Source organism: Polyodon spathula, chromosome 50 (genome assembly GCF_017654505.1).
Source record: "Polyodon spathula isolate WHYD16114869_AA chromosome 50, ASM1765450v1, whole genome shotgun sequence".
NCBI classification, from domain to species: Eukaryota; Metazoa; Chordata; class Actinopteri; order Acipenseriformes; family Polyodontidae; genus Polyodon; species Polyodon spathula.
In genome coordinates, this window is record NC_054583.1 from 825,729 (window position 1) to 850,438 (window position 24,710).

Consider the following 24,710-nt stretch of genomic DNA (forward strand, 5'->3'; position numbering starts at 1 on the left):
GCTGCCAAAAAAACGGTTTCAAAAGAACTGAAAAATTGGCGCCCTGTCGCGCTTCTCTGCTCGGATTATAAAAGGTTATCAAAAACCCTGGCCTACAGAATGAGGGAGTTCTGTGGTTCCCTGTGCAGAGTTGGGTTCATCAGGGCTGCTGACTGTCAGGCATGCTCTACTCCATCTGTATTGAACCCTGCTCTACTCCATTTGTATTGAACCCTGCTCTACTCCCTCTGTATTGAACCCTGGTCTACTCCCTCTGTATTGAACCCCTGCTTTGTCAACTCTGGAGCAGGCTGGCTGGCCTGGCAGTGCCCTCGGTGCCCAGCGCCCCCCCAGTCCGGCTGTCTGCCTACGCTGACGACATCACTGTTTTTATCACCTCTCACTCTGATCTTCTGCTTCTGAAGGACACCCTGGATGCCATTCGGAGGGCCTTCTCTGCTAGGGTGAACTGGGGGAAGTGTACAACCTTCTTGCCCCCGCAGCCACTGCGCTGGGAGAGGACGGGAATCAGGGTGCTGGGAGTGCATCTTGTGGGGGCAGCAGTACAGACTACATAACTGGGATGGCCTGGTGGACAAAGTCAAGGGGAAGCTGCAGCGCTGGCGATGGCTGCTTCTTCAGCTCTCATACAGGGGGTGGATTCTTGTGATAAACAATCTGGTGGCCTCCAGGCTCTGCCAGAGACTGATGTGCCTAGACCCTCCCCCAGGCAACTGATTGAGATTCAAAGAGAGCTGCTGCAGTTCTTCTGGAACAGACATCACTGGCTGCACCTATCCCCGGGTGAGGGGAGCCAAGAGCTGATAGATGTGTACAGTCGTATGGCTGCTTTTTGGCTGCAGGCGGTGCAGAGGCTGCTGTTCTCTCTGGAGCTGAGCTGGAGGAACACAGCTTTCTCTTTCTTGCGCAGAGTGAGGGGGCTGGGCTGGGCTGGGACCGTCACCTGTTCCTGCTTGACCTGCCCAAGATAGACACCTCTGGGCTCCTTGACTTCTACAGGGTGGCGAGACAAGAGGACTCTCTGACAACAGGCTTGCTGCTGGAGGAGCCGCTGTCCTTCAACCCTCTGTTCCATGGAAAGTTTCCACTCAGGGTCGCTGTGCTCCGGTTTTGTGGCAGGAGGGTTCACCAAACTGAGAAACCTGCGGCTGATGACCGCCGAGTTGGGGAGAGAGGTGGGGAGCCTGGCCAGGCAGTTGGAGGGGGCATTGTAGAACAGGAACCTGCCTGCCCTGGTTTTCTGGTGTCCCCTGCTGTTTCTGAGGGGCTGGAGGGAAGATGGTGCAGCACTGACACACAGCAGCCCTTTCCTGCCCACTCCCTGATAAACAGACACTGTGTGAAGATGTGCCATATGAGTGCTCTCCAGACCCTGCCTGACACGGCTTGGAGGACTCTTTACAAGCCACCCTGCCCGAGCGTTCAGGAGATCTACGCGGGGCGCTACATTCACCATTTCAACCCTGCGGCCAGCGCAGCCTGTGCATTCTGTACAGAGGAGGAGACTGGGTTTCACCTTCCATGACCCAGGACCTGTTGAATTTCTAGCAGTGCTGGTGTGTGAGTCAAGGTCTGTGCGCTGCGGGAGGAGGGGGAGCTGCAGCTGTTTGTGTGACTCAAACATCAGGGTTGCTTATAACTGAAAGGGTGAAATTATATTTTTTTGAATGTGCAATTGTTGATTTTTTTTTTTTTTTTTGATACCTTGTACCTATATATACAAATAATGTTGTCATCTCCCCCTTTCTCTTCGCTCCTCTCTTCCTTCTCTCTCTCCTCTCTCCCCCTCTTTCTCCTTGCTCCTCTCTCCCTTCTCTCCTCTCTCCCCCTCTCTCCTCTCTTCTTCTTCTCTCTCCCTTCTCTCTCCTCTCCTCTCTCCCTTCTCTATCCTCTCTCCTCTGTCTCCTCTCTCCTCTCTCCTCTCTCTCCAGTGAAGTATGATCCATGTTTGAACCCTGGGGTCCCAGAGAATGGTTATCAGACCCTGTATAAGCACCGTTACCAGGCCGGCGAGTCTCTGCGCTTCTTCTGCTATGAAGGCTTTGAGCTGATCGGCGAGGTCACTGTCACCTGTGTGCCAGGACACCCCTCCCAGTGGAATAGCCCACCCCCCTTCTGCAAAGGTAGGAATGGAACAGTCCACAACACTCCCCCCCCCCCCGTGTCTCTCCCTGTGTCTCTTTGTCTCTATGTCTCCTTGCAACTCTTTGTCTCTTTGTGTCACTCTCTCTGCTTGCCTCTCCTCCCTGGTTCTCTCTCTTTCAAATTCAAATTAAAAAAGGCTTTATTGGCATGACAAAATAAAATGTGGTTTTACCAAAACACTTAAAAACATGAATAGAGACACAACACAAACAGATAACCCCCTTCCTCCCTCCTCTATACACCCTCCTTCCCCTATACACCCTCCCTCATTACACCTCCCTCCCTCCCCTATACACCCTCCCTCATTACACCTCCCTCCCTCCCCTATACACCCTCCCTCATTACACCCTCCCTCCCTCCCCTATACACCCTCCCTCATTCACCTCCCCTATACACCCTCCCTCATTACACCTCCCTCCCTCCCCTATACACCCTCCCTCATTACACCTCTCCCTATACACCCTCCCTCATTACACCTCCCTCTCTCCCCTATACACCCTCCCTCATTACACCTCCCTCCCTCCCCTATACACCCTCCCTCATTACACCTCCCTCTCTCCCCTATACACCCTCCCTCATTACACCTCCCTCCCTCCCCTATACACCCTCCCTATTACACCTCCCTCCCTCCCCTATACACCCTCCCTCATTACACCTCCCTCCCTCCCCTATACACCCTCCCTCATTACACCTCCCTCCCTCCCCTATACACCCTCCCTCATTACATTACAACTCCCTCCCTCCCTCCCCTATACACCCTCCCTCATTACACCTCCCTCCCTCCCCTATACACCCTCCCTCATTACACCTCCCTCCCCTATACACCCTCCCTCATTACACCTCCCTCCCTCCCCTATACACCCTCCCTCATTACACCTCCCTCTCTCCCCTATACACCCTCCCTCATTACACCTCCCTCATTACACCTCCCTCTCTCCCCTATACACCCTCCCTCATTACACCTCCCTCTCTCCCCTATATACCCTCCCTCGTTACACCTCCCTCCCTCCCCTATACACCCTCCCTCATTACACCTCCTTCCCTCCCCTATACACTCACCCTCATTACACCTCCTTCCCCCTATACACGCTCCCTCATTACCACCTTTCAGCTCCAGTACAGTTAATGGGAAATTGAGTGGGCTCCAGTTGTCTTTAATTATTGTTTCCAATTGTTTTAGTTTTAAGATTGAATTTTGATCCAGAGTTAGTTAATTTTGTTTGTGTGTTCTGGTTGGATTGTTGGGTTCTCTGTGTTGGATTGTTGATTGGATTGTTGGGTTTCTCTGTGTTCTGGTTGGATTGTTGGGTTGGGCTCTCTGTGTTCTGGTTGGATTGTTGGGTTCTCTGTGTTCTGGTTGGATTGTTGGGTTCTCTGTGTTCTGGTTGGATTGTTGGGTTCTCTGTGTTCTGGTTCAGATTGTTGGGTTCTCTGTGTTCTGGTGTTGTTGGTTCTCTGTGTTTGTTGGATTGTTGGGTTCTCTGTGTTCTGGTTGGATTGTTGGGTTCTCTGTGTTCTGGTTGGATTGTTGGGTTCTCTCTCAGTATTGTTCTGGTCTGAATTTATTGTTGGGTTCTCTCTGTGTTCTGGTCAGATTGTTGGGTTCTCTGTGTTCTGGTTGGATTGTTGGGTTCTCTGTGTTTTGGTTGGATTGTTGGGTTCTCTGTGTTCTGGTTGGATTGTTGGGTTCTCTGTGTTCTGGTTGGATTGTTGGGTTCTCTGTGTTCTGGTCAGATTGTTGGGTTCTCTCTGTGTTCTGGTTGGATTGTTGGGTTCTCTGTGTTCTGGTTGGATTGTTGGGTTCTCTGTGTTCTGGTTGGATTGTTGGGTTCTCTGTGTTCTGGTTGGATTGTTGGGTCAATGTGTTCTGGTTATTGTTATACTCTGTGTTCTGGTTATAATTTATATAATTATGGCTGAATTTGGGTTCCTGTGTTTGGTTGGATTGTTGGGTTCTCTGTGTTCTGGTTGGATTGTTGGGTTCTCTGTGTTCTGGTTGGATTGTTGGGTTCTCTGTGTTCTGGTTGGATTGTTGGGTTGTGTGTTCTGGTTGGATTGTTGGGTTCTCTGTGTTCTGGTTGGATTGTTGGGTTCTCTGTGTTCTGGTTGGATTGTTGGGTTCTCTGTGTTCTGGTTGGATTGTTGGGTTCTCTGTGTTCTGGTTGGATTGTTGGGTTCTCTGTGTTCTGGTGTTGTTGGTTGGTTCTGGTTGTTGGGTTCTCTGTGTTCTGGTTGGATTGTTGGGTTCTCTGTGTTCTGGTTGGATTGTTGGGTTCTCTGTGTTCTGGTTGGATTGTTGGGTTCTCTGTGTTCTGGTTGGATTGTTGGGTTCTCTGTGTGCTCTGGTTGGATTGTTGGGTTCTCTGTGTCCTGGTTGGGTTGCTGGGTTCTTTCTGTATTATGGTTGGATTGTTGGGTTCTCTGTGTTCTGGTTGGATTGTTTGCTTAATAGTTTTCTAGTTGTTTTATACTCAGTTTTGTTTTAATTAATATAATTTACAGCTGAATTTATTCCATCTTTCATGGGGTTTCCATGCAAGTTTTTTTCTAACTCGAACATTTACACGAGAAATGCTTTTTGGGGTTTCCATTCGCTCAGTTTATTTTACTCGAGTAAACCAGGCTTTTCACCCGACAGCATGCAAATTAATTGGAAAAGGTGGGGGTTGATATGTAAATTAGCTATGCATAGTACTCGTGCTGTTTTTGAGGATTACTAGTGAACTTTTGTGAAAATGTGGTTTCCACGCTCAGAGAACACGAGTGAATCTAAGCTGCTGTACCTGGCTGGTTAATAATGTGTTTTACTACTCTTGCCTAGATAGTTTTTCAATTGTCATTATTAGTGAATACTGTTTCAACTAATGTATCTTACAACTCATTAATCAAAAATAAACTCGGAGGTATAAAATTAAACTGAGCAACAGGTATTGCAGATCACCATGGCTGAAAACCTGCAGAGACATTATCTATCTATCTATCTATCTATCTATCTATCTATCTATCTATCTATCTATCTATCTATCTATCTATCTATCTATTAATCGATCAATAGATATCCCTTTCATTCAGGCAATACAGCATATAGGGGATCAGCTAAACTTGCTTAGAAACCCTACCTGTCCAGACGGCTGACAGCTGCTGAGGAAGCATTCAATACCACGCTTGGGCCAATACAGGTAGTGGGCACTTGAAAGGGAGGTGGCAGACACTGATGAAACGGACTGAAGTGCATTAATCCAGTCCCAAAAATGCCACAAACTCTTGTCAACAACAAAATGAGGTGTTCAGGAATTAGTTGCTGCCTGTGAGACAGACGGGGAAGGTTAACACTGTTGCCAAGTCTCACGAGAAAAAAAATCGACACTACCTGTGGCAATGTTGCCCGCCCCTGTGTGTATTTCAGTGTTATATGTTGCATGTTGTGTGTTAATGTTGGTGTATAGTCATTGGTACACGGGATATAAACGGGTCTGTGTAACACAAGTGTTTAAAATGTATATTTGTATTTAGGCACGAGGATTGCACAGCACTTCACGTGCAAGTAAAATGTAATATGTGAGCACGGGGAATTGCACTTTATTAATTCACTTTATTATGTACCGCGACTCCAATTGAATGATTGATTAGCAATCGAGTCTCTGTACAGCTGCATAAAAGCATCATGCTGTCACTCACTCGGTTGTGTGTTCGGTGAGTGGAGAACGGGACTGGAGATGGAGTTAATAATAATAATAATAATAATAATAATAATAATAATAATAATAATAATAATCGTTAAAATATCAGCTCACCATGTTTGTCTGTGTAGTCCGTTTTGTTTGTTTAATTTTGCAAACGTGCTGTGTCCTGTGTTTTTGTTTGTTACAACCTTTTTAAGCGCTCAGCTTCCCCAAAACTCCACCTCTCTGTTGTTTATTTCCTGGTTCCTGGTTTCTGGTCTGACGTCACCCACTACAGCCGTCTTTGTGACACGTGGTGTCTTCATGGTATTACCTTCGCCTCCTAGACGCAGGCCAGAGTGGGAAGAGATGGCTGCGCTGAGCTGGAGGAGCTCTTCAGTGATCTGGAGGACCAAGGCTGGTGCCTTGCCTGTGGAGTGTACAGGCACGTGGTGGCTGTCTGTCCCTACCAAGAGGGAGAGGAGGAACTGGCCCAGGAGAGGAAGGTGAAATGAAGGAGGCAGAGAAAGGGAAAGGTGAGGAGGAAGCAGAGGGAGCCAAGGTGGTGCACTATATGCATTGCTTATGGGCATGACGATGAGAATTGCCCTGAAAAGGAGCCAGTTGATCAGGATCCCAGTTGCCCTATGCCTGAGGGGGAGGAGCCCAAACGTCCTACACCTGAGTGGGAGGAGCCTGAGTATCCAGCGTCCAGAAGGGGGGAACACAGGCGTCTACAGCCCACAAAGGGGGAGTCGTGCATCCACAGCCCCAGAAGAGGAAGGCAGAGTGTCCACAGCCCAAGTCCCCACCAGCAGAGGAAAAATGCCGGCTGGTTTTACCTCCATAGCCTGCGTGGAAGGAGGCAGAACGTCCACAGCCCAAGAGGGAGGAGTCAGTGGGTCCACAGCCCAAGAGGGAGGAGTCAATGTGTCCACAGCCCAAGAGGGAGGAGTCAGTGCGTTCACAGCATGTAAAGGGGGAGTCAGAGCGTGCACAGCCCAAGTCTCCACCAGGAGAGGAAGAGTGTCTGCTGGTTCCGTCTCCAGCGTCGGTGGGAGAAGCCCTGCTTGCTCGAGGGCCTCCATCGAGGGAGATCTGGGACTGGCTGACTGGCCCCAAAGGTGATTAACCTGCTGTGGGCCCGAGATGGGGAGCATTGGGAAACTTGGGAACAACAACACCACCCAGTGTCCCACCGAGACATCGCAGCCATGGTGTTCAACTACCTGGCTGCCAATATGGGAGAGGTCCCGCCTCTGGTCTCATCAGGAGAAGCCCTGACGCTGTCTCCAGGACCAGAGGGAGAGCCGCACCAGTCCCCTGCAAGTGAGGGAGAGCCGCACCAGTCCCTAGCAAGTGAGGGAGCGCCTCAGTTGCCAGGAGACTACACACCACTCCCACCTCCGTCACCAGCTGCCTCTGCCTCTGCCACCTCCACTGCGAGGAGCAGAGCAGTAGGAGCTGCCTCTGCCTTCGCCACCTCCACCAGCAGAGGGTGGATGCCTGCTGGGTCCTTGTCCACCAGCAGAGGGTGAATACCTGCTGGGTCCTTGTCCACCAGAAGAGGGTGAATGCCTGCTGGGTCCCTTTCCACCAGCAGAGGGTGAATGCCTGCTGAGTCCTTGTCCACCAGCAGAGGATGAATGCCTGCTGGTATCACTTCCCCCAACATCACGAGGAGAGGAGCTGGAGCTGCCTCTGCCTCCATCACCATCAGTGCCGCCTCTCCCTTCACCAGAAGGACCAGGACTAAATGCTGGCAGTCCTCAGCAGCCTGTGCATAGGCTGCTGAAGGAAGCACTGGGAAGAACAGTCGCCTAAGATGCCTTCCTCACTTCGCCCAAGGATGCCTGCCTCGCTTCACCCAAGGATGCCTTCCTCGCTTCGCCCAAGGATGCCTGCCTCATTTCGCCCAAGGATGCCTGCCTTACTTTGCCCAAGGATGCCTGCCTGGCATTGCCCGGGGTTGCCAGCTGCGTCGCATCGCCTGGGGCTGCCGGTTCTGCTTCACCAGGGGTCGCCATTAGCTCTGCTTGGCCGCAGGGGTCGGTGTGGCCAGAGCCCCACCAGAGGGAACTGCCGGCTCAGAAGGGGGAAAGATCAGGAGACCACCTTCCCCCGCATCCTTTCCGCTGCTGGAATTGCCCCAACTGAAGGAGTCAGTCTGGGAGCTGTCAGCACATCTGCTGACAGCATGGCCAGTAGCAGCCTGGCTACTGGCAACATTGCCGCCCATGAACCCCTTAAAGTCCCCATTCTTGGCCCGGGACTTTGAGCAAGACTTTTGGGATTTTAAGGGGGGAGGTGGCCATTGAGGCCATGTGTGCTACGCACAAGGGGGGGGGGATATGTGGCAATGTTGCCCGCGCCTGTGTGTATTTCAGTGTTATATGTTGCGTTTTGTGTGTTAATCTTGGTGTATAGTCATGGCTACACAGGATATAAACAGGTCTGTGTAACAGTGAATATATATTTGTATTTAGGCACGAGGATTGCACAGCACTAGATGTGCAAGTAAAATGTAATAATATGTGAGCACGGGAAAGTGCACTTTATTCATTCACGTGCAGTTGATCCTGCTATTAATAATGTACAGAGCAGTGCCTGTTTCCCGCTCTTGTTCACTACACTGTCATAGCTGTTCCTCTGTGTAGTGATGGGAGTGTGGTACAAAGGGATCTGTCCAGTCATGTGGCTGTCACCCTCTGTGCTGATGTAGTCAATCTGTCTGCCAGTCCTGGCGCTGAGATCTCTACACAGCAGCACAGTGCCCCTAATCTGGAAGTGGGCGATCTCCGATTTGAAGGTTTAAATTTTGAGTCAAACGTGTCTCTCATCTTTTAATGGGGGCGACAGAGTCTTTGAGATCCCCTTTGTACCACACACTGATGCGCCTGAGTCTCTGCCCCGTTTGGGTTGGGAGATGAACTCGCTGTAGCCTGCGGGACAGTGGGTACACACATCTGCTCGGGTCCAGATTTCGAGCAGTATGAGTATATCCAGATTGTTGGTGCTATTTTTTTGTTGTTGTTTATATCCAAATGTGGAACTGTACAAACCCTGAATGTTCCAACTAGTTATTGAAAAGGAGCTCAGTTTAAAGGGTGCTCTCTCTCTCTCTCTCTCTCTCTCTCTCTCTCTCTCTCTCCTCTCTCTCTCCTCTCTCTCCTCTCTTCCTCTCCTCTCTCTCTCTCTCTATCTCTCTCTCGCTCTCTCGTGGAGGATTGTGGGAAGGGCTTGCAGAGAGGTGGTACGCCGGTGCGGTAGGACCGGGAAATTTAAAACTTTATTTTTTATTAATTTAGTTAGTTAGTTTTTTGTTTATAGTTACTTAGTTGTTCTTTTTGGGGGGGGGGGGGTGTTTGTGTGTTTGTAGGTTAGTGGTGTGTGTTTGGAGATCCCGTAATGGGGTGTCATTCAGGAGGGCTGGGGGCTCTCACCCGCCGTCACGGGGTCCGTTACCTGCCTGATCTTGGGGTTCGGGTGGAGGAGCGCCTGCTGGCAATAGGAGAGGTGGTCGGGTTTGAAAATATTAGGTCAGTGTCAAGAATGAATAAAGCGCTGGTAATATTTTGACTCTGGTAAACAAGCTGGTAGAGGAAGGCTTTACAGTGAAAGGTGAATTTGTTCAGGTTTCCCCTCTAGTAACCCCGGTAATGAAAGTTATTATATCTAATGTGCCCCCGTTTTAAAAAAATGAGCCATCAGAAAATAATTTATCTCGTTATGGTAAACTTGTGTGCCCAATTAAGGGAATCCCGCTGGGTTGCAAAAATAACAGTGTTAGGCACGTCATGTCGTTTAAAAGGCAGATGTTTGTGTTATTAAAAGATCCAAATCAAGTAATAAATGTAGCCTGGAATTTTAATGTAGAAGGGATGAATTGTGTGCTGTTTATCAGTTCTGAGATGATGAGCTGTTTTTACTGCAGAGAATAGGGACACCAGAGGAAAGCCTGCCCGAGAAGGGAGGCTAGAGCAGAGGCAGGGCAGGAACAGGGCGATGCTGGCGGGGAGGAAGTCAGGGGTGTTGGGGGTGAGCAGGAAGAAGAGTCGGCTCCTGCACCGCAGCTACAGAGCAAGCCCGTGCTGACCGAGGAGGAGGCGATCCAGAAGGAAACCAGAGCAGAACCACCAACACCACGGCCTCGCACAAAGAGGCCCAGCCGCAGCCTGTCACTGACGGGTTCGGAGGATAATACCGCTACTACTGAGAATGGTGAAGAATCATTCAAGGTAGTAGCGAAAAACACACGATTTCAACGGAAGGCTGCAGAGCTGCCGGATGGCAGAGCGCAGCCAGTGCAGAACTCCGAACCCGTGCAGACAGGGAGACTGCGGGCTCCAGGCGGGGCGTCAGTCCCTCCCAACGCGGAGGAAGAGATCACAGCGCAGGGTGAGCCGGGCGCGGTGCAAGACTCTCCGCTAGCTGAATCTCAGCCGCCTGAAACAGCTGGCTGTGGCAGAGGCCGGTGTCGAGGAGTCGGAGGGAGCTGCGGAGGAGCAGATTCTCGGGGGCGAGCGAGAGGACAGCGCGGATGAGTTGGAGGGGGAGCTCTCTGACTCCTCGCTTATCTCAGACATCCCTGATAGCCAACCTGTCAGTAAGAAAAAGTTATATACGCTTGAGCAGGTAAATTATTTTATGAAAGAAACAAAAGGGAAAAGGGGAGTAGAAATAGAGAGTTTTTTTCTCTGATTTAAGGTTATTTCTCCACTCCGCTCACGTTATCACAAGGAAAGCAATAACAGAAGAATTTGATCAACCAAAACGTTATAGATTTTAAAAAATTGTTCAGAAAATTAAGAAGGATTTTAACAGTGGTTCAAAATCTCTTGTTTTAAAATGGCTGTGTTTTATGCAACTTCTTTTATTACTTGTTTTAGTCTGTTAGTTTTTTTAGCCATGATGGAAAAGTGCATTTTTGTTTCTTTTAATCTGAACGGCTGCAGACAGTGTTTTCAGAGGGCGCAGCTAGTCTTTTGAAAATTATACTTGCCCGGACGTCGTTCACAACAAAAGTCTCCCTAGGTTTTTAGAGCTGAAGCAGGCGGGGGTGTTTCTGCAGGAAACGCACTCGGATCAGGAGAATGAGGAGGCGTGGCGAGCGGAGTGGGAGGGGCTGTGCGTGATGAGTCAAGGCGCTAGTACTAGTGCAGGGGGAGCCATGCTTTTTAAACCCAGCCTGGGGGCAGTTTTACTAGATATGGAAGAAATAGAGAAAGGGAGGATTTTAAAAGTAAGAGCTAGGCTGGGCAGTACAGTGTATGTTTTTATTAATATTTATGCCCCCAATAGAGAGGGGGAACAAATTTTATTTTTTAAGAAATTAAAGCAAGCTCTTTTTAATATTAATAATAATGATGGGATGGTATTAGGAGGATATTTTAATTGTACTGTTAATTTTAATATTGATAGAAATACTGATGAACCACACCCTCAGTCCTCCAGAGAGTTGGCTGCATTGTTAGAGTCCAGTGACCTGGTTGACATTTGGAGATGCCTGCACCCCAGTTCAAAACAATACACCTGGTCTCAATATCACACAAACTGTGTATATAGAGCGAGACTAGACCGGTTTTATACTTCTAAAAATTTAAATAAATCAAAGCAAAAATCGGGAAACACAGTTTGAGGCCGGCAGTCCTCTACCTCCCTAGTGATGAGGGGGGGCAGGGGCTAGTCAGCATTGCCAGCAGGGTGGCAGCCTTCAGACTGCAGGCGGTTCAGAGACTCCTGTACACTGAGGAGGAGGCTCATTGGAAGAGGCTGGCCTGTTTCCTTCTCAATAGATTTGGGGGCTGGGGTTAGGAAAACACCTGATTTTAATTGAGAACACCAGTTTTTATAAAGCAGGTCTTCCTCCTTTTTATCAAAGTATTATAAATGCTTGGCAGCTGGTGAGGGTGGAAAGGGATGTGGAGTCCTTGACAGGGCAGGACCTGTTTGAGGAGCCCCTATTTTTTAATCCACTCTTTCCAGGTAAGTTCCTCCAGTCGATGACGCTCTGTGCCAGTTTTTTAAAAGCAGGTGTAACCAGGGTGGTTCACCTGTTAAACCTTGAGCTCTTCTGCTGGCTAACTGCCTCCCAGCTAACTGCACAGCTAGGCTGGCACTCAGAAAGGCTTGCAGAAAGACTGATGGGTGAGTTGAGGGGCTGCCTCTCCCTATGGCTCAAGTCAGTCCTGAGGAAGGAGCTGTCCAGAGGCACAGAGCAGAGACAGCTTTCCTTATTTCCAGGGATGACTGTGTCACTAACAGTAGGTGAGGAAGGAGAGGGGGGTGGAGAGAATGGAGGGACTTTGCTTAAATTGCAGAGTGTGGAAGAATAATAAAAACATATACAAGCTGTGTGTTAAAGCCACAGAGTATAGTAGGCTAAAGGGTCTGGTAGACTCCAAGTGGAGAGCTCACTTATCTATAGAGGAGGGGCACAGGCCGGTGTGGAGGGTGCTGTACAAGCCGCCCCTCGCCAAGAGAGTGGGGGACCTGCAGTGGTAGATTCTACACTGCATTGTGTCCACAGGTAGGTTTCTCCATAGAGTGGACCCCAGCATCAGTGAGCAGTGCGCTTTCTGCTCAGCAGAGGAAACTCTCTTTCATGCCTACAGTGAGTGTGAGAGGCTGCGGCCACTTTTTAATTTACAGATATCTTTAAATATTTTAAGACATCTTCAAATATTTAGAGATATCTTCAAATATTTAGAGATATCTGTAAATGAATTTGAGATACCTCTAAATGATATTTTGGCTTGCCATAGTGGACAGCGGAACAGACAGCGAGGACGGAGCAGAGGTAATGGAGAGGGAGCTCTTTGACTTCAACCTGCTCCCTGTGGAGCTGCTGCTGGGGGCGGTGTGTCTCCTCTCTCTCTGCTCCTTCTCCTCTCTCACCAGCTCCCTCTTTAGAGTCTCTGTCCTGTTGCAGCTCCTTCACCTCCAATCTCAGCTCTCTGAGCGAGACTCTCTATTCATTTTTCACCTGAGTGAGCTGGTCTCTGAGTTGCTGTGCAGGGGGGGGGGTCGCTGTCTGAGAGCCTGGACAGCACCAGATCGCTGAGCTCCACCAGCTCGACCTCCAGCAGAACCAGGCTCTCCCTGAGCTGTGAGAGCGGGGCGGGTGTGGGGGCGTGGGGGCTCGCTGTCGGTGTCTGCAGGGGCTGTGCTCTCACTGCTGTCAGTGTTGTCAGGAGCAAGGGGGGCTCATCTCAGTAGCTTGCTGTTCTCTGCTCTCTGGTTTTATTTTATATTTATTAGGCTAATGAAAAACTCTTCAAAAGCCACCAGACTGGCCTCGCTGCCCTGAACCACGATAGAGCTGTTCTGGTATAGATTACTAGTGAGCACTGTGGTTTCATGGTCTGTTTCATCTTTTATTAGTATCTGATCTTTACCGATGCCCTTCTGTAGTTTCTGCAGATTGCCTTGTGCCAGGCATTGGTGTTCTCAGTGTGGAACAGCAGGTTGGTAATCAGTCCTGTCTTCAGACTGGCTGCAGTCTGCAATGAGAGTCTCTGGCCTCTCTCTCTCTCTGTCTTTGCCTGTGCACTTTTCACCTCTAGAGGGCGTGGTGATGATTGTAGAGCAGTAGGGGGAGGGGCTGCTCTGCGCTTGCTCAATGTATCAATTTCTCACACAGACTAACTGCCACTTACACTCTGACCGAGTTTGAATGTTTACAGTATTTACTAGTATATCTTCATTTCTATAATATGTAAACCTTTTAATTTGAGTGGCCTTGAACCTTGTTCTTGTTTTCTGTAGCTGACAGACTACTCGGTGTCTTTTTTTATTTTCTTTCTGTCTTTCCTTTTTTATTTATTTCCTTCCTTATTTCTTTTGTCCTCTAGTTTTGTTCCTCTCTGGTCCTTTCTAACCATTTCTCTTTAAAGTGTATTTCTCTTCAATGTTCTTCTTGCTTTTGATGATATTATTTTATTTTAATTCTCCATTATTTTATTCTAATGTAATATAACTGGTTGATTTAGGAGCTCAAGTTAAGCATGACTGTTAAGCATGAACTCTCTCTCTCACTCTTCACTCTCTCCTTCCTGTCTCCTCTCTCCTCTCTCTCCTGTCTCCTTTCTCTCTCTCTCTCTCTCTCTCTCCTGTCTCCTCTCTCCTCTCTCCTCTCTCCTCTCTCTCTCCTCTCTCCTCTCTCTCCTCTCTTTCTCTCTCTCCCCTCTCTCTCTCTTCTCTCTCTCTCTCTCTCTCTCTCTCTCCCTCTCTCTCTCTCTCTCTCTCTCTCTCTCTCTCTCTTCTCTCTCTCTCTCTCCTCTCTCTCTCTCTCTTCTCTCTCTCTCTCTCTCTCTCTCTCTCTCTCTCTCTCTCTCTCTCCTCTCTCTCTCTCTCTCCTCTCTCTCTCTCTCTCTCTCTCTCTCTCTCTCTCTCTCTCTCTCTCTCTCTTCTCCTCTCTCTCTCTCTCTCCTCTCTCTCTCTCTCTCTCTCTCTCTCTCTCTTCTCCTCTCTCTCTCTCTCTCTCTCTCTCTCTCTCTCTCTCTCCTCCCCTCCTCTCTCTCTCTCTCTCCCGTTCTCTCTCCTCTTCTCTCTCTCTCCGCAGTAGTTTATGAAGAGCTCCTGGATGCTCGGAAGCTCGAGGGTGAGTCGGGATGATTCATTAAAGTTGAAAAAATAAGTGTTATATAAAATAAAATCTAATGTTAACACACAATATCAATCCCTCCCCCACCCCCCTCCCCCCTTAACAGAATGTAAACAATATCTCTCTCCCCCCCCCCTCCCTGTTCCTTTCTCCCTATAACAATGCAATTCTGTTAAGTATCTACACACTGTCCCTCCGCAGTTTCTCAGGGTCAGGCCTCTGTCCCTCTGTTCTGCCTCTCACTCTGACTGCACAGCCTGTTCTGTCTGGCCGGCTTGTTTCACTGTTCCACTGTTCAATGTATGTCATTTTATTATAGAGATCAATTTGTTCCTCCTAATGTTGTTGCTGTAATTTTGTTATTGGCACTGTTGCCAAGCTGGTGTTTCTTTGCTAGTTGTCTCAGGGGGTCTCTCTCTGAGTAGAGCTCTGCACTGGAATGCTTTGTGCTGGTAGCAGTGTGGCTCTCTGGCTCCAATGGATCCAGAATTTGGCTGCTCTGTTTTCAGTGAGTCTCTAGTTCAGCCCAACACGCATGACTGGGGGAGTTTCTATGTATATATAAAATGTTTTTACAAAATTCTAAATGGAAAGTTTCAATTTGACTTTTATCTCCTATTTTGGAATTTCATTTTGAAAGTGGGCCCCATGTTTCCCTTCATAAGGAATGATTGGTTGGATAACACTGTGAAAGATTTTTAGCCAGATCTATTGGTTTATTATCCTCTATCTTCTCGCCCTGGTCCGATATCCATCCCCTCACGAAAAAGTTATTTTCTCTCTTCTCGGTATCTCTTCACTCCCCCCCTCTGCACTACTCTCTGGGTCCTCCCTTTTCCACCCGGTTTCATTAACCATGTCTTCACCCTCACTCTCTCTCTCCCTCTCCGAACCCATGGTCTCTCCTCCCTCTACACCGCCACTCCTCTAAAAGAAGAAAGCTGGGTAACTCTGGTCTCGTCCAGTGAAACATTTTCTTCTTTTGTTACCATTTTTTAGCACTGCATGTTTTTCGATTTTATGATGTCATAGACTTTACCCCCCTACACCAAACAGTCCTTCACGCCAAATTGAATCAAATGTCTTTAAAATCTATAAAGCAGGTGAATATTTTGCCTTTATTAGTTTGGTGGTCGTGCTTGTTGATTAAGGTGTGTAGGGTGTAAATAAGGTCAGAGGTGCGTTGGTTTGGTAGGACACTGTTCGGTGGGGAGGCCAGTATCCGAGTGTTAATGATATTGTAGAGCATCTTTACCAGAGTACTGCTCACACAGATGCCTCGGTAGTTTCTGGGGTTGAATTTGTCTCCACTTTTATATATGGGGGTAATGAGGCCTTGATTCTAGATCCCAGGGAAACACCAGCTCTCAGGGCTAGGTTGAAGAGTTTGAGTAGGGCGTCTTGCAGCTTAGGGCTGCTGTGTTTGAGCGTCTCGGTGCTGATTCTGTCGGGCCCACAAGCTGTCCTGGGCTTGAGGCTCTGCAGTTTCTTTGTGAGCTCTAGCAGAGTGATTGGGGTGTCCAGTGGGTTTTGGTTATCTTCTAGTGCTGTTTCTAATTCTTTTAATTCTCTCTTTCTCTCTCAGTATCTCCCGCGTATTTTGAGCTCCTGGATGCTCGGAAGCTCGAGGGTGAGTCGGGATGATTCATTAAAGTTGAAAAAATAAGTGTTATATAAAATAAAATCTAATGTTAACACACAATATCAATCCCTCCCCCCTCCCCCCTTCTTAACAGAATATAAACAATATAACACTCCCCACCCCCACTCCCACCCATTTAACAATAAACAATGCAATTCTGTTAAGTATCTACACACTGTCCCTCCGCAGTTTCTCAGGGTCAGGCCTGGTGTGTGTCCCTCTGTTTTGCCTTCTCACTCTGACTGCACAGCCTGTTCTGTCTGGCCGGCTTGTTTCACTGTTCCACTGTTCAATGTATGTCATTTTATTATAGAGATCAATTTGTTGTAATGTTGTTGCTGTAATTTTGTTATTGGCACTGTTGCCAAGCTGGTGTTTCTTTGCTAGTTGTCTCAGGGGGTCTCTCTCTGAGTAGAGCTGGGTGCACTGGAATGCTTTGTGCTGGTAGCAGTGTGGCTGAGTCTGGCTCCAATGGATCCAGAATTTGGCTGCTCTGTTTTCAGTGAGTAACAGTAAGAGGAAGCGACTTAGTTCAGCCCAACACGCATGACTGGGGGAGTTTCTATGTATATATAAAATGTTTTTACAAAATTCTAAATGGAAAGTTTCAATTTGACTTTTATCTCCTATTTTGGAATTTCATTTTGAAAGTGGGCCCCATGTTTCCCTTCATAAGGAATGATTGGTTGGATAACACTGTGAAAGATTTTTAGCCAGATCTATTGGTTTATTAACTATAACATAACTCTGGTCTCGTCCAGTGAAACATTTTCTTCTTTTGTTACCATTTTTTAGCACTGCATGTTTTTCGATTTTATGATGTCATAGACTTTACCCCCCTACACCAAACAGTCCCTTTCTACCAAGTCAAAGCTCCTGTTTCACGAAAAGTGGTCCTTCCGTTGTCCCAAATGGTGAACTCTGGTGTTGGGCTTCCCAAGAATGAAGTTTTCCTGTTTCCCTGCGATGGTGTACTGGAAGACATACATTTTTTAAGCACTACAGTTATCAAAAATCGGGGTTTTGTGTGTTTCCTCAGGATGTCTAAACATTTATTTTAGTTTACAGCAGTTTTTTAGCACTGCATGTTTTTCGTATTTTATGATTCATATAATTTCACGCCCCTACACCAAACAGTCCTTCACGCCAAATTGAATCAAATGTCTTTAAAATCTATAAAGCAGGTGAATATTTTGCCTTTATTAGTTTGGTGGTCGTGCTTGTTGATTAAGGTGTGTAGGGTGTAAATAAGGTCAGAGGTGCGTTGGTTTGGTAGGACACTGTTCGGTGGGGAGGCCAGTATCCGAGTGTTAATGATACTGCAGAGCATACCTTCCCAGATTTACTGCTCACACAGATGCCTCGGTAGTTTCTGGGGTTGAATTTGTCTCCACTTTTATATATGGGGGTAATGAGGCCTTGATTCTAGATCCCAGGGAAACACCAGCTCTCAGGGCTAGGTTGAAGAGTTTGAGTAGGGCGTCTTGCAGCTTAGGGCTGCTGTGTTTGAGCGTCTCGGTGCTGATTCTGTCGGGCCCACAAGCTGTCCTGGGCTTGAGGCTCTGCAGTTTCTTTGTGAGCTCTAGCAGAGTGATTGGGGTGTCCAGTGGGTTTTGGTTATCTTCTAGTGCTGTTTCTAATTCTTTTAATTGTTTATGTATTAAGGTCTGATTTGAATTTAGTTTTTACAAATATTGCCATTTTGGATTGACAATTACATCATTTCAGGTTCAGGTAGTTTGAAAATGAGGGGGCACATTTATATAACGTGGATAGTGAAGTCTGTTTGTTTGTTTGCAGTTTCCAGGACGACAGACCCCTCCCACCAGATGGAGGGCAGGAACATCGCCCTGGCAATCTTCCTGCCAATCATCCTGGTCATTCTCCTGATTGGAGGAATCTACCTTTACTACACCAAGTAAGTCACGCCCCCCTCTGCCTCCGTATCTGACATCATCAACTCTTCCATTGTTAAGCCTCATTAATGCAGTCCTGTCGACTACTCCAAATTACAGCCGCAACTCTCTACAACTGGGAGAATGTCAATAAGTGTCTCTGTGTGTCTGTCTCTTTGCCAGTGTATGTCGGTCTGTCTCTGCCTGTCTCCTCTCCTGTTCTCTTCTCTAACCCCTGATTCCAATTCTCTCTCCGCAGATTCCAGGGGAAGACTCTGTTTGGATTCTCGCTCTCCAGCTCTCACTCCTACAGCCCCATCACTGTCGAGTCGGACTTCAACAACCCGCTCTACGAGGCTGGGGTGAGACACAAGCACACACTGATAGAGACACACAGACACACACACAGTGATAGAGACACACACATAGTGATATAGAGACACACACACACACACACAGTGATAGAGACACACACACACACACACTGATACACACACACACACACACTTCACTGATACACACACACACACACACACACACACACTGACACACACACACACACACACACACACACACAGTCACTGATAGAGACACACACACTTGATTGATATGACGGATGGTGAACACACTGTAGAGACACTACACGTGGATATTCAGTGAATTGACTGATACACACACACACACACACACACACACACACACACACACACAGTGATATTCACTGATAGACACACACACACACACACACACACACACACACACACACACACACACACACACACACACACACACACACACTGATAGAGACACACACACACACACACACACACACACACAGTGATATTGACTGATAGAGACACACACATACAATTGCACACACACACACACACACACACACACACACAGTGATATTGACTGATAGAGACACACACACACACACACACACACACACACACCACACACACACACACACACACACACACACACACACACACACACACACACACACACACACACACACACACACACACACACACATGATATGTGACTGTGTGACAACCACCATGACACACCATAACACTATCACCTGTTGTGTGATATAACTCTGATTAGAGACACACACACACACACACACACACCAGACACACAGTGATATTGTGATCACACACACACATACACACACACACACACACACACACACTGATACACACTGATACAGACACACACACACACAGTGACACACACACACACCAGAGACATTGACACAGAGACACACACACACACACACACACACACACACACACAGTGATATTGACTGATAGACACACACACACACACACACACACACACACACAGTCATTCACTATCTCTGATAGTGACACACACATCACACACAGTGATAGGAGATTCCACTGATATAGTGTGTCACATCCGATTCACACACACACACACACACACACACACACACACACACACACACACACACACACACACACACAGACCACCACTATCTCTAGAGATATATGACTGATATACACACACACACACACACACACACACACACACACAGTCTGATAGAGATTAACTGATATAGACACACACACACAGTGATAGAGAGTCACTGATATAGACACACACAGATAGAAAGAGATCATAGATAGATGTTGACTGACAGACAGACAGAAAGACACAGATAAATATAAATAGACTGACAAATATCCTGATTGACTGCCTCACAGACAGAAAGAAGCAGCCAGGCAGACAGTCGATCCGTCTGTCTACAGACAGATAAACAGTAGACAGATAGACAAACATCTTGATAAACAGAGACAAAGAGAAAACTATTTGTCATAGTGATTTAGAGACAGATACAGACAGAGATACATATAGATCAATAGTCTATCGACTGACGTAGAGAAACACTAGGCAGGTAGATGGAGATGAAAGACAGACAGGTAGACCGTCCATATACCTCTAATTTTCTGTCTGACACCTTTATCCAAGGTATATAATATAGGTAAATAGGGCTGTGGAAATAGGTTCCACAACGCAATATTCATAAAATCCAGTCATTGTTTACTGCAAATGCTGCGTATTAAAATAACAATATGAACCAAGATACAAGACGTTAACATTATACATTTTTAGTTATACTTGGTTCTATGATTATTAGCAATTTTCAATATAGATGTTACTGCAAGGATATCGTCATCAGCTGACGTTCCAGTATCACGTAGTGCTCCTAGGGTCAGTCGGACGCCAGCGCAAAGCCGGAGGGGATGATCAGAGATCTACAAGCACAGTCTCTAGACGGGGGTGTTGACTCGTGGCCCCCGATGGAACCGCTAATGAGAGACTCTCTGCCTCCCGAAGGCTTCCGATAGCTGGTTCCACCACTGTGGTGACAAGAGTTCTCTTACAATGTGGGCCGGAGGATGGGGAGTGGAGGTCCAGATAAGATAGACAGACAGCAGGACTTTAAAGCGCAAAAGCTGTTTTTTTGTTTTTGCCGATTCCCTCCAAGCCAAACACTTAAAACTAACGTCCTTTTCTCTCTTTCTTTCCTGTTTTATTTTTGTTCTCTGTCTATGCAGGACACGCGGGAGTACGAAGTGTCCATCTGAAGAACGACACAGCTAGACAGAGCGAGAGATAGCATATTATACCTCCCTCCACCCCTCTCTCTGTCTGTTGATTTGTGAGAAAAGTTGTATTGTGCCAAAACTTCATCTATCTATCTGTCAATGTCTATCCATCCATCCATCCATCCTTCCATCTATTTGTCCATCTCGAGAAATCAAAACTGACAGTCTATCCACAGAATTCATTTAAATCCGTCCTCATAACTCTTATTGGCACTGTTGGGAGCCACAGTCCAATATAACATATAAAACTATGGCTACTGAAACTTAGGAGGGCTGTTTGGAGCCAAATAAATATAAAGATGGATGGATAGATAAAAAAGAGGAGAGATACATGAAGTAATAGACTGATATATCGTAAAACTGCAAATAATTGCCTGCCCAGATAACCGCCTGTCCAAATACACACCGGGTCTGCTGCCATATCTTGTAAATAAATGCTGGGTCTCTCATTGCCACTGAAGCTGAGGAAGATGAAAGTGACTCTCAGGATTAATAAATTACAATAAGAATAGAAATAGGCCTACATGTAATGCATATTTGTTTAATGCAGTTATTACGTTATTAAAAGTTTTGATCATTTTAAGCGCTTGCTGAAAGCAGGCCAGATACAGACCTCTGTGTATTTGAGTGTGTTTCAGTGTATTAACAGTGTACAAGTTTGAGAGTAAACAATACATTATTTTTGATAATGACACTTACTGCTTTATTGTTCATTTTTAAAAACATTTTACTAGTTATTATTATTATTATTATTATTATTATTATTATTATTATTATTATTATTATTATTATTATTATTATTATTAACAATGGTAGATCTACTTCTGTTTTTAAATACAAATTTGTGCTTCTGCTTGTTCATTTTCCAGTGTTTTGCATACAGGATCCTTGTTATCCAGTGCGTATAAAAAGACAGTGATAATAGGTTCACTTTACACTTGAGGGTGTACGATACAATGTTTTATTTGGTTATAAAACACAAAACTGTTACTAGGTCCCACTGACACACAACCTTTTAACACAGTTGCCGGGATGTTTAAGTTGAGTTCTGCTGTTGCTACAAGGCTGTGTGTGTTAGCAGCTTCTTAATGACCACATGAATCATGTGAAGCTAGAGATCTAATATAATTGTCGGTCTCCAATACACGCCTGGTCTGCTGGGAAATACTGTAAATAAACGGCAGAGGCATTTAATTGAAGTTTTACGGTATATGGAAAATATCATAAAAAAGGTAAAGAGATTGATGAATGTAAATAAACCATCTCATGCATCATTTCCTGTGTGCCAAATCCACTTCCTGCCACGTGTCATCCCGCTTCCTGGTTCTGTAGAATGGTCAATTTAAATAAGTACATACCAGGAAGTCAAATAATGTCACATCCTGTTTAGAATGTAAGCAAGAACCAGCTCCCGTTTTGCTTGGAAGTGGGTGTCTGTGTTAAAGCTTGATTATAAATGATAGTTCTAATAACCCCTTCACTGCAGATTAGAATAATACTTTCATTTCAAGGGCTTCACGATACAGCTATTGATTGATTTTCTTCAAGATTGTATGACAGATACTTGTACTCTTAATTGCTTTTAAGTATTCATTGACAGGTATTAAATACATTTTTCATTGTCAGCTGTAAAAATATAAAACAAAAAAATAATATTGATAATATTCAAATCAGCTTTTTGTATCTCTATTGAGTTAACATAAAAAAAGACTAAGAATTTTCCAGAGTTTAGTTTTATTGCATAAGTGTTAAAATCCCATTCAGCATTCAAAGTTCAAACTTAGATAAAACCCTGTCCAGAATTACAGCAGCTACCCAAGCATGGTGTCTTTATAAAGTTGTAATCTAGTGTGCTGGCATTGCCCGCTGTGTGCTGGGCAGAGTCTGGCTGTGCTGTGCTGTACACAGGGCAATGCTGGCAGGACCACATTGTATAACGCTAATATAAAACTCTGTACAGAACTACCCAACCTGGTGTCTATAAGCTACTACAGATATAACCTGGTCAAAATACAGCAATTGAATGTATGGGCTTTAAAATTATGTTTTTGTGAATGTACATAATATTGCCAATTGAAAGACTTGAATGATCTTGTGTCATATTTGAAGCAGGATTAAAAGGCAGCATGCACTTATGTCTCTTTAGCACTTCATTAATTTAGTCAAACAAGAATCTCCACTCGATTCTTCCTATTATGTTACCTGTGCCAGCTTGTCTTTGACGGAATGCAGTCTTCTGTTTTAATGGGATTTCATGCTTTTGAGTTTTGAGTTGTAGCTGCATGGCGTTTAATAGATATTGCTGTTAATCTCAGTGGGCGCGGTGTTAGCAATTGAATTGGTTGTTTTGTTCTCTTTTTAAATAAATAAAATGAATGACATAACTAAAATATAGAATTGAATATTCTCTCATGGATTATTCCTGTATGTTACACACACACACACACACACATATATATATATATATATATATATATATATATATATATATATATATATATATATATATATATATATATATATGCAGTTGTATGCAAAAGTTTGGGCACCCCTGGAAATAATGTATGTTACAATGAATCTTTCAGTGAACAGAAGTTGACCTGACCTCTACATGGTGCAAAGTAACATGGCACCTTTCTGCAAATTTTAATACAGGATTACTATTTATTTGCATTTATTACAGACTCAAAATAATAAATAAAAGTGCACATAGCGCATGCAAAAGTTTGGGCACCCTGTCACTTAGTACTTGATAACACCTCCTTTGGCAGATATAACTCCTTCTAAACATTTCCTGTAGCCAGCTAAGATTCTTTCTATTCTTGCCTTTGGAAGTTTTTCCCACTCTTCCTTTTCCAGCTCAGAAAGATTCTTTGGTCTCCATGTTTGAGATCTCCCCACAGATTTTCAATAATATTCAAGTCTGGGGACTGTGACGGCAATTCCAAAACCTTTCTCCTTCCTTCTTGTAAATATTTCATGGTTGATTTTGAGGTTTGTTTTGGATCAGCGTCTTGCAGAAATATACAACCTCTTTTCAGCTTCTGTGTCCTGACTGACTTTAGGACATTAGCTTCTAGGATTTGTTGATATTTAGTTGAATCCATTCTTCCTTCCACCCGCACAATATTTCCGCTTCCACTGGCTGCCACACAACCCCAAAGCATAATAGAGCCACCCTCATGCTTAACAGTTGGCAAGGTGTTCTTTTCGTGAAATGCTTCACCCTTTTTTCTCCAAATGGTCTTTGGTTGTGGCCAAACAGTTCAATTTTCATTTCTTCAGTCCAAAGCACATTGTTCCAAAAAGCTTCAGGCTTGTCAAGGTTTTCTTTTGCAAACTTTAGATGCTGACTTTTGTGATGAGGTTGTAGAAAAGGCTTCCTTCTGACAACTGTCTCATGCAGATCCTTGTTGTGTAAGGTATGCTGACTGTGGACATGTGAACAACAACTCCAGTGTCAGCTAAACTGTTTTGAAGGTCCTCTGCAGTGACCTGTGGGTTCTGTTGTGCAGATCTGACCAGTTTTCAAGTCTATGTGATATTTTTCTTGGTCTTCCAGATCTTGCCATGACTTTAACCGTTCCGATTAACTTCCATTTCTTGACAGTGTTTCTGACAGTTGAAATTGCTAGCTGGAAGCGTTGAGAGTTTTTTATAGCCTTCTTCTGTTTTGTGAAAGTCAGTTATCTTCATTTTCAAGTCCTCAGACATCTGCTTAGAGGAGCCCATGGTTTTTGAAACCAGGCAGAACAACTGTCACAGTCTGACAGATCAGAAGGTATGAAGTTACTTCAGAGTAATAGTTCAACACCAGAATTGACTTCACCTGACTAATTGAAGCCCTAACGAGTGAATCAACTTTTCGGGGCCTTACTAATCATCTTTTAAAGAAGTAATTAAGAAAGGTCCAAAAGGGTGCCCAAACTTTTGCATGCGCCATGTTCATTTTTGTTTATTATTTTGAATCTGTAATAAATGCAAATAAATGGTAATCCTGTATTAAAATTTGTAGAAAGGTGTCATGTTTAACTTTGTAGAGGTCAGGTCAACTTCTGTTCACTGAAAGATTCATTGTAACATACATTTTTTCCAGGGGTGCCCAAACTTTTGCAT

At 45.6% G+C, this 24,710-nt stretch overlaps 1 protein-coding gene across 1 annotated transcript in view; it reads left to right on the forward strand.

Annotated features, from left to right (window-relative positions):
• Positions 1-21,093, forward strand: part of sez6l2 (seizure related 6 homolog (mouse)-like 2) — a 54,074-nt gene extending 32,981 nt beyond the window's left edge. Inside the window, exons 15-19 of the mRNA XM_041238713.1 lie at positions 1,932-2,123; positions 14,371-14,409; positions 17,855-17,972; positions 18,209-18,311; positions 20,544-21,093. Of these exons, the coding sequence (XP_041094647.1) occupies positions 1,932-2,123; positions 14,371-14,409; positions 17,855-17,972; positions 18,209-18,311; positions 20,544-20,573 (482 nt within the window). The 3' untranslated portion in view covers positions 20,574-21,093. The remainder of the gene's footprint in view (positions 1-1,931; positions 2,124-14,370; positions 14,410-17,854; positions 17,973-18,208; positions 18,312-20,543) is intronic.
• The last annotated feature ends 3,617 nt before the right edge of the window (positions 21,094-24,710 follow it).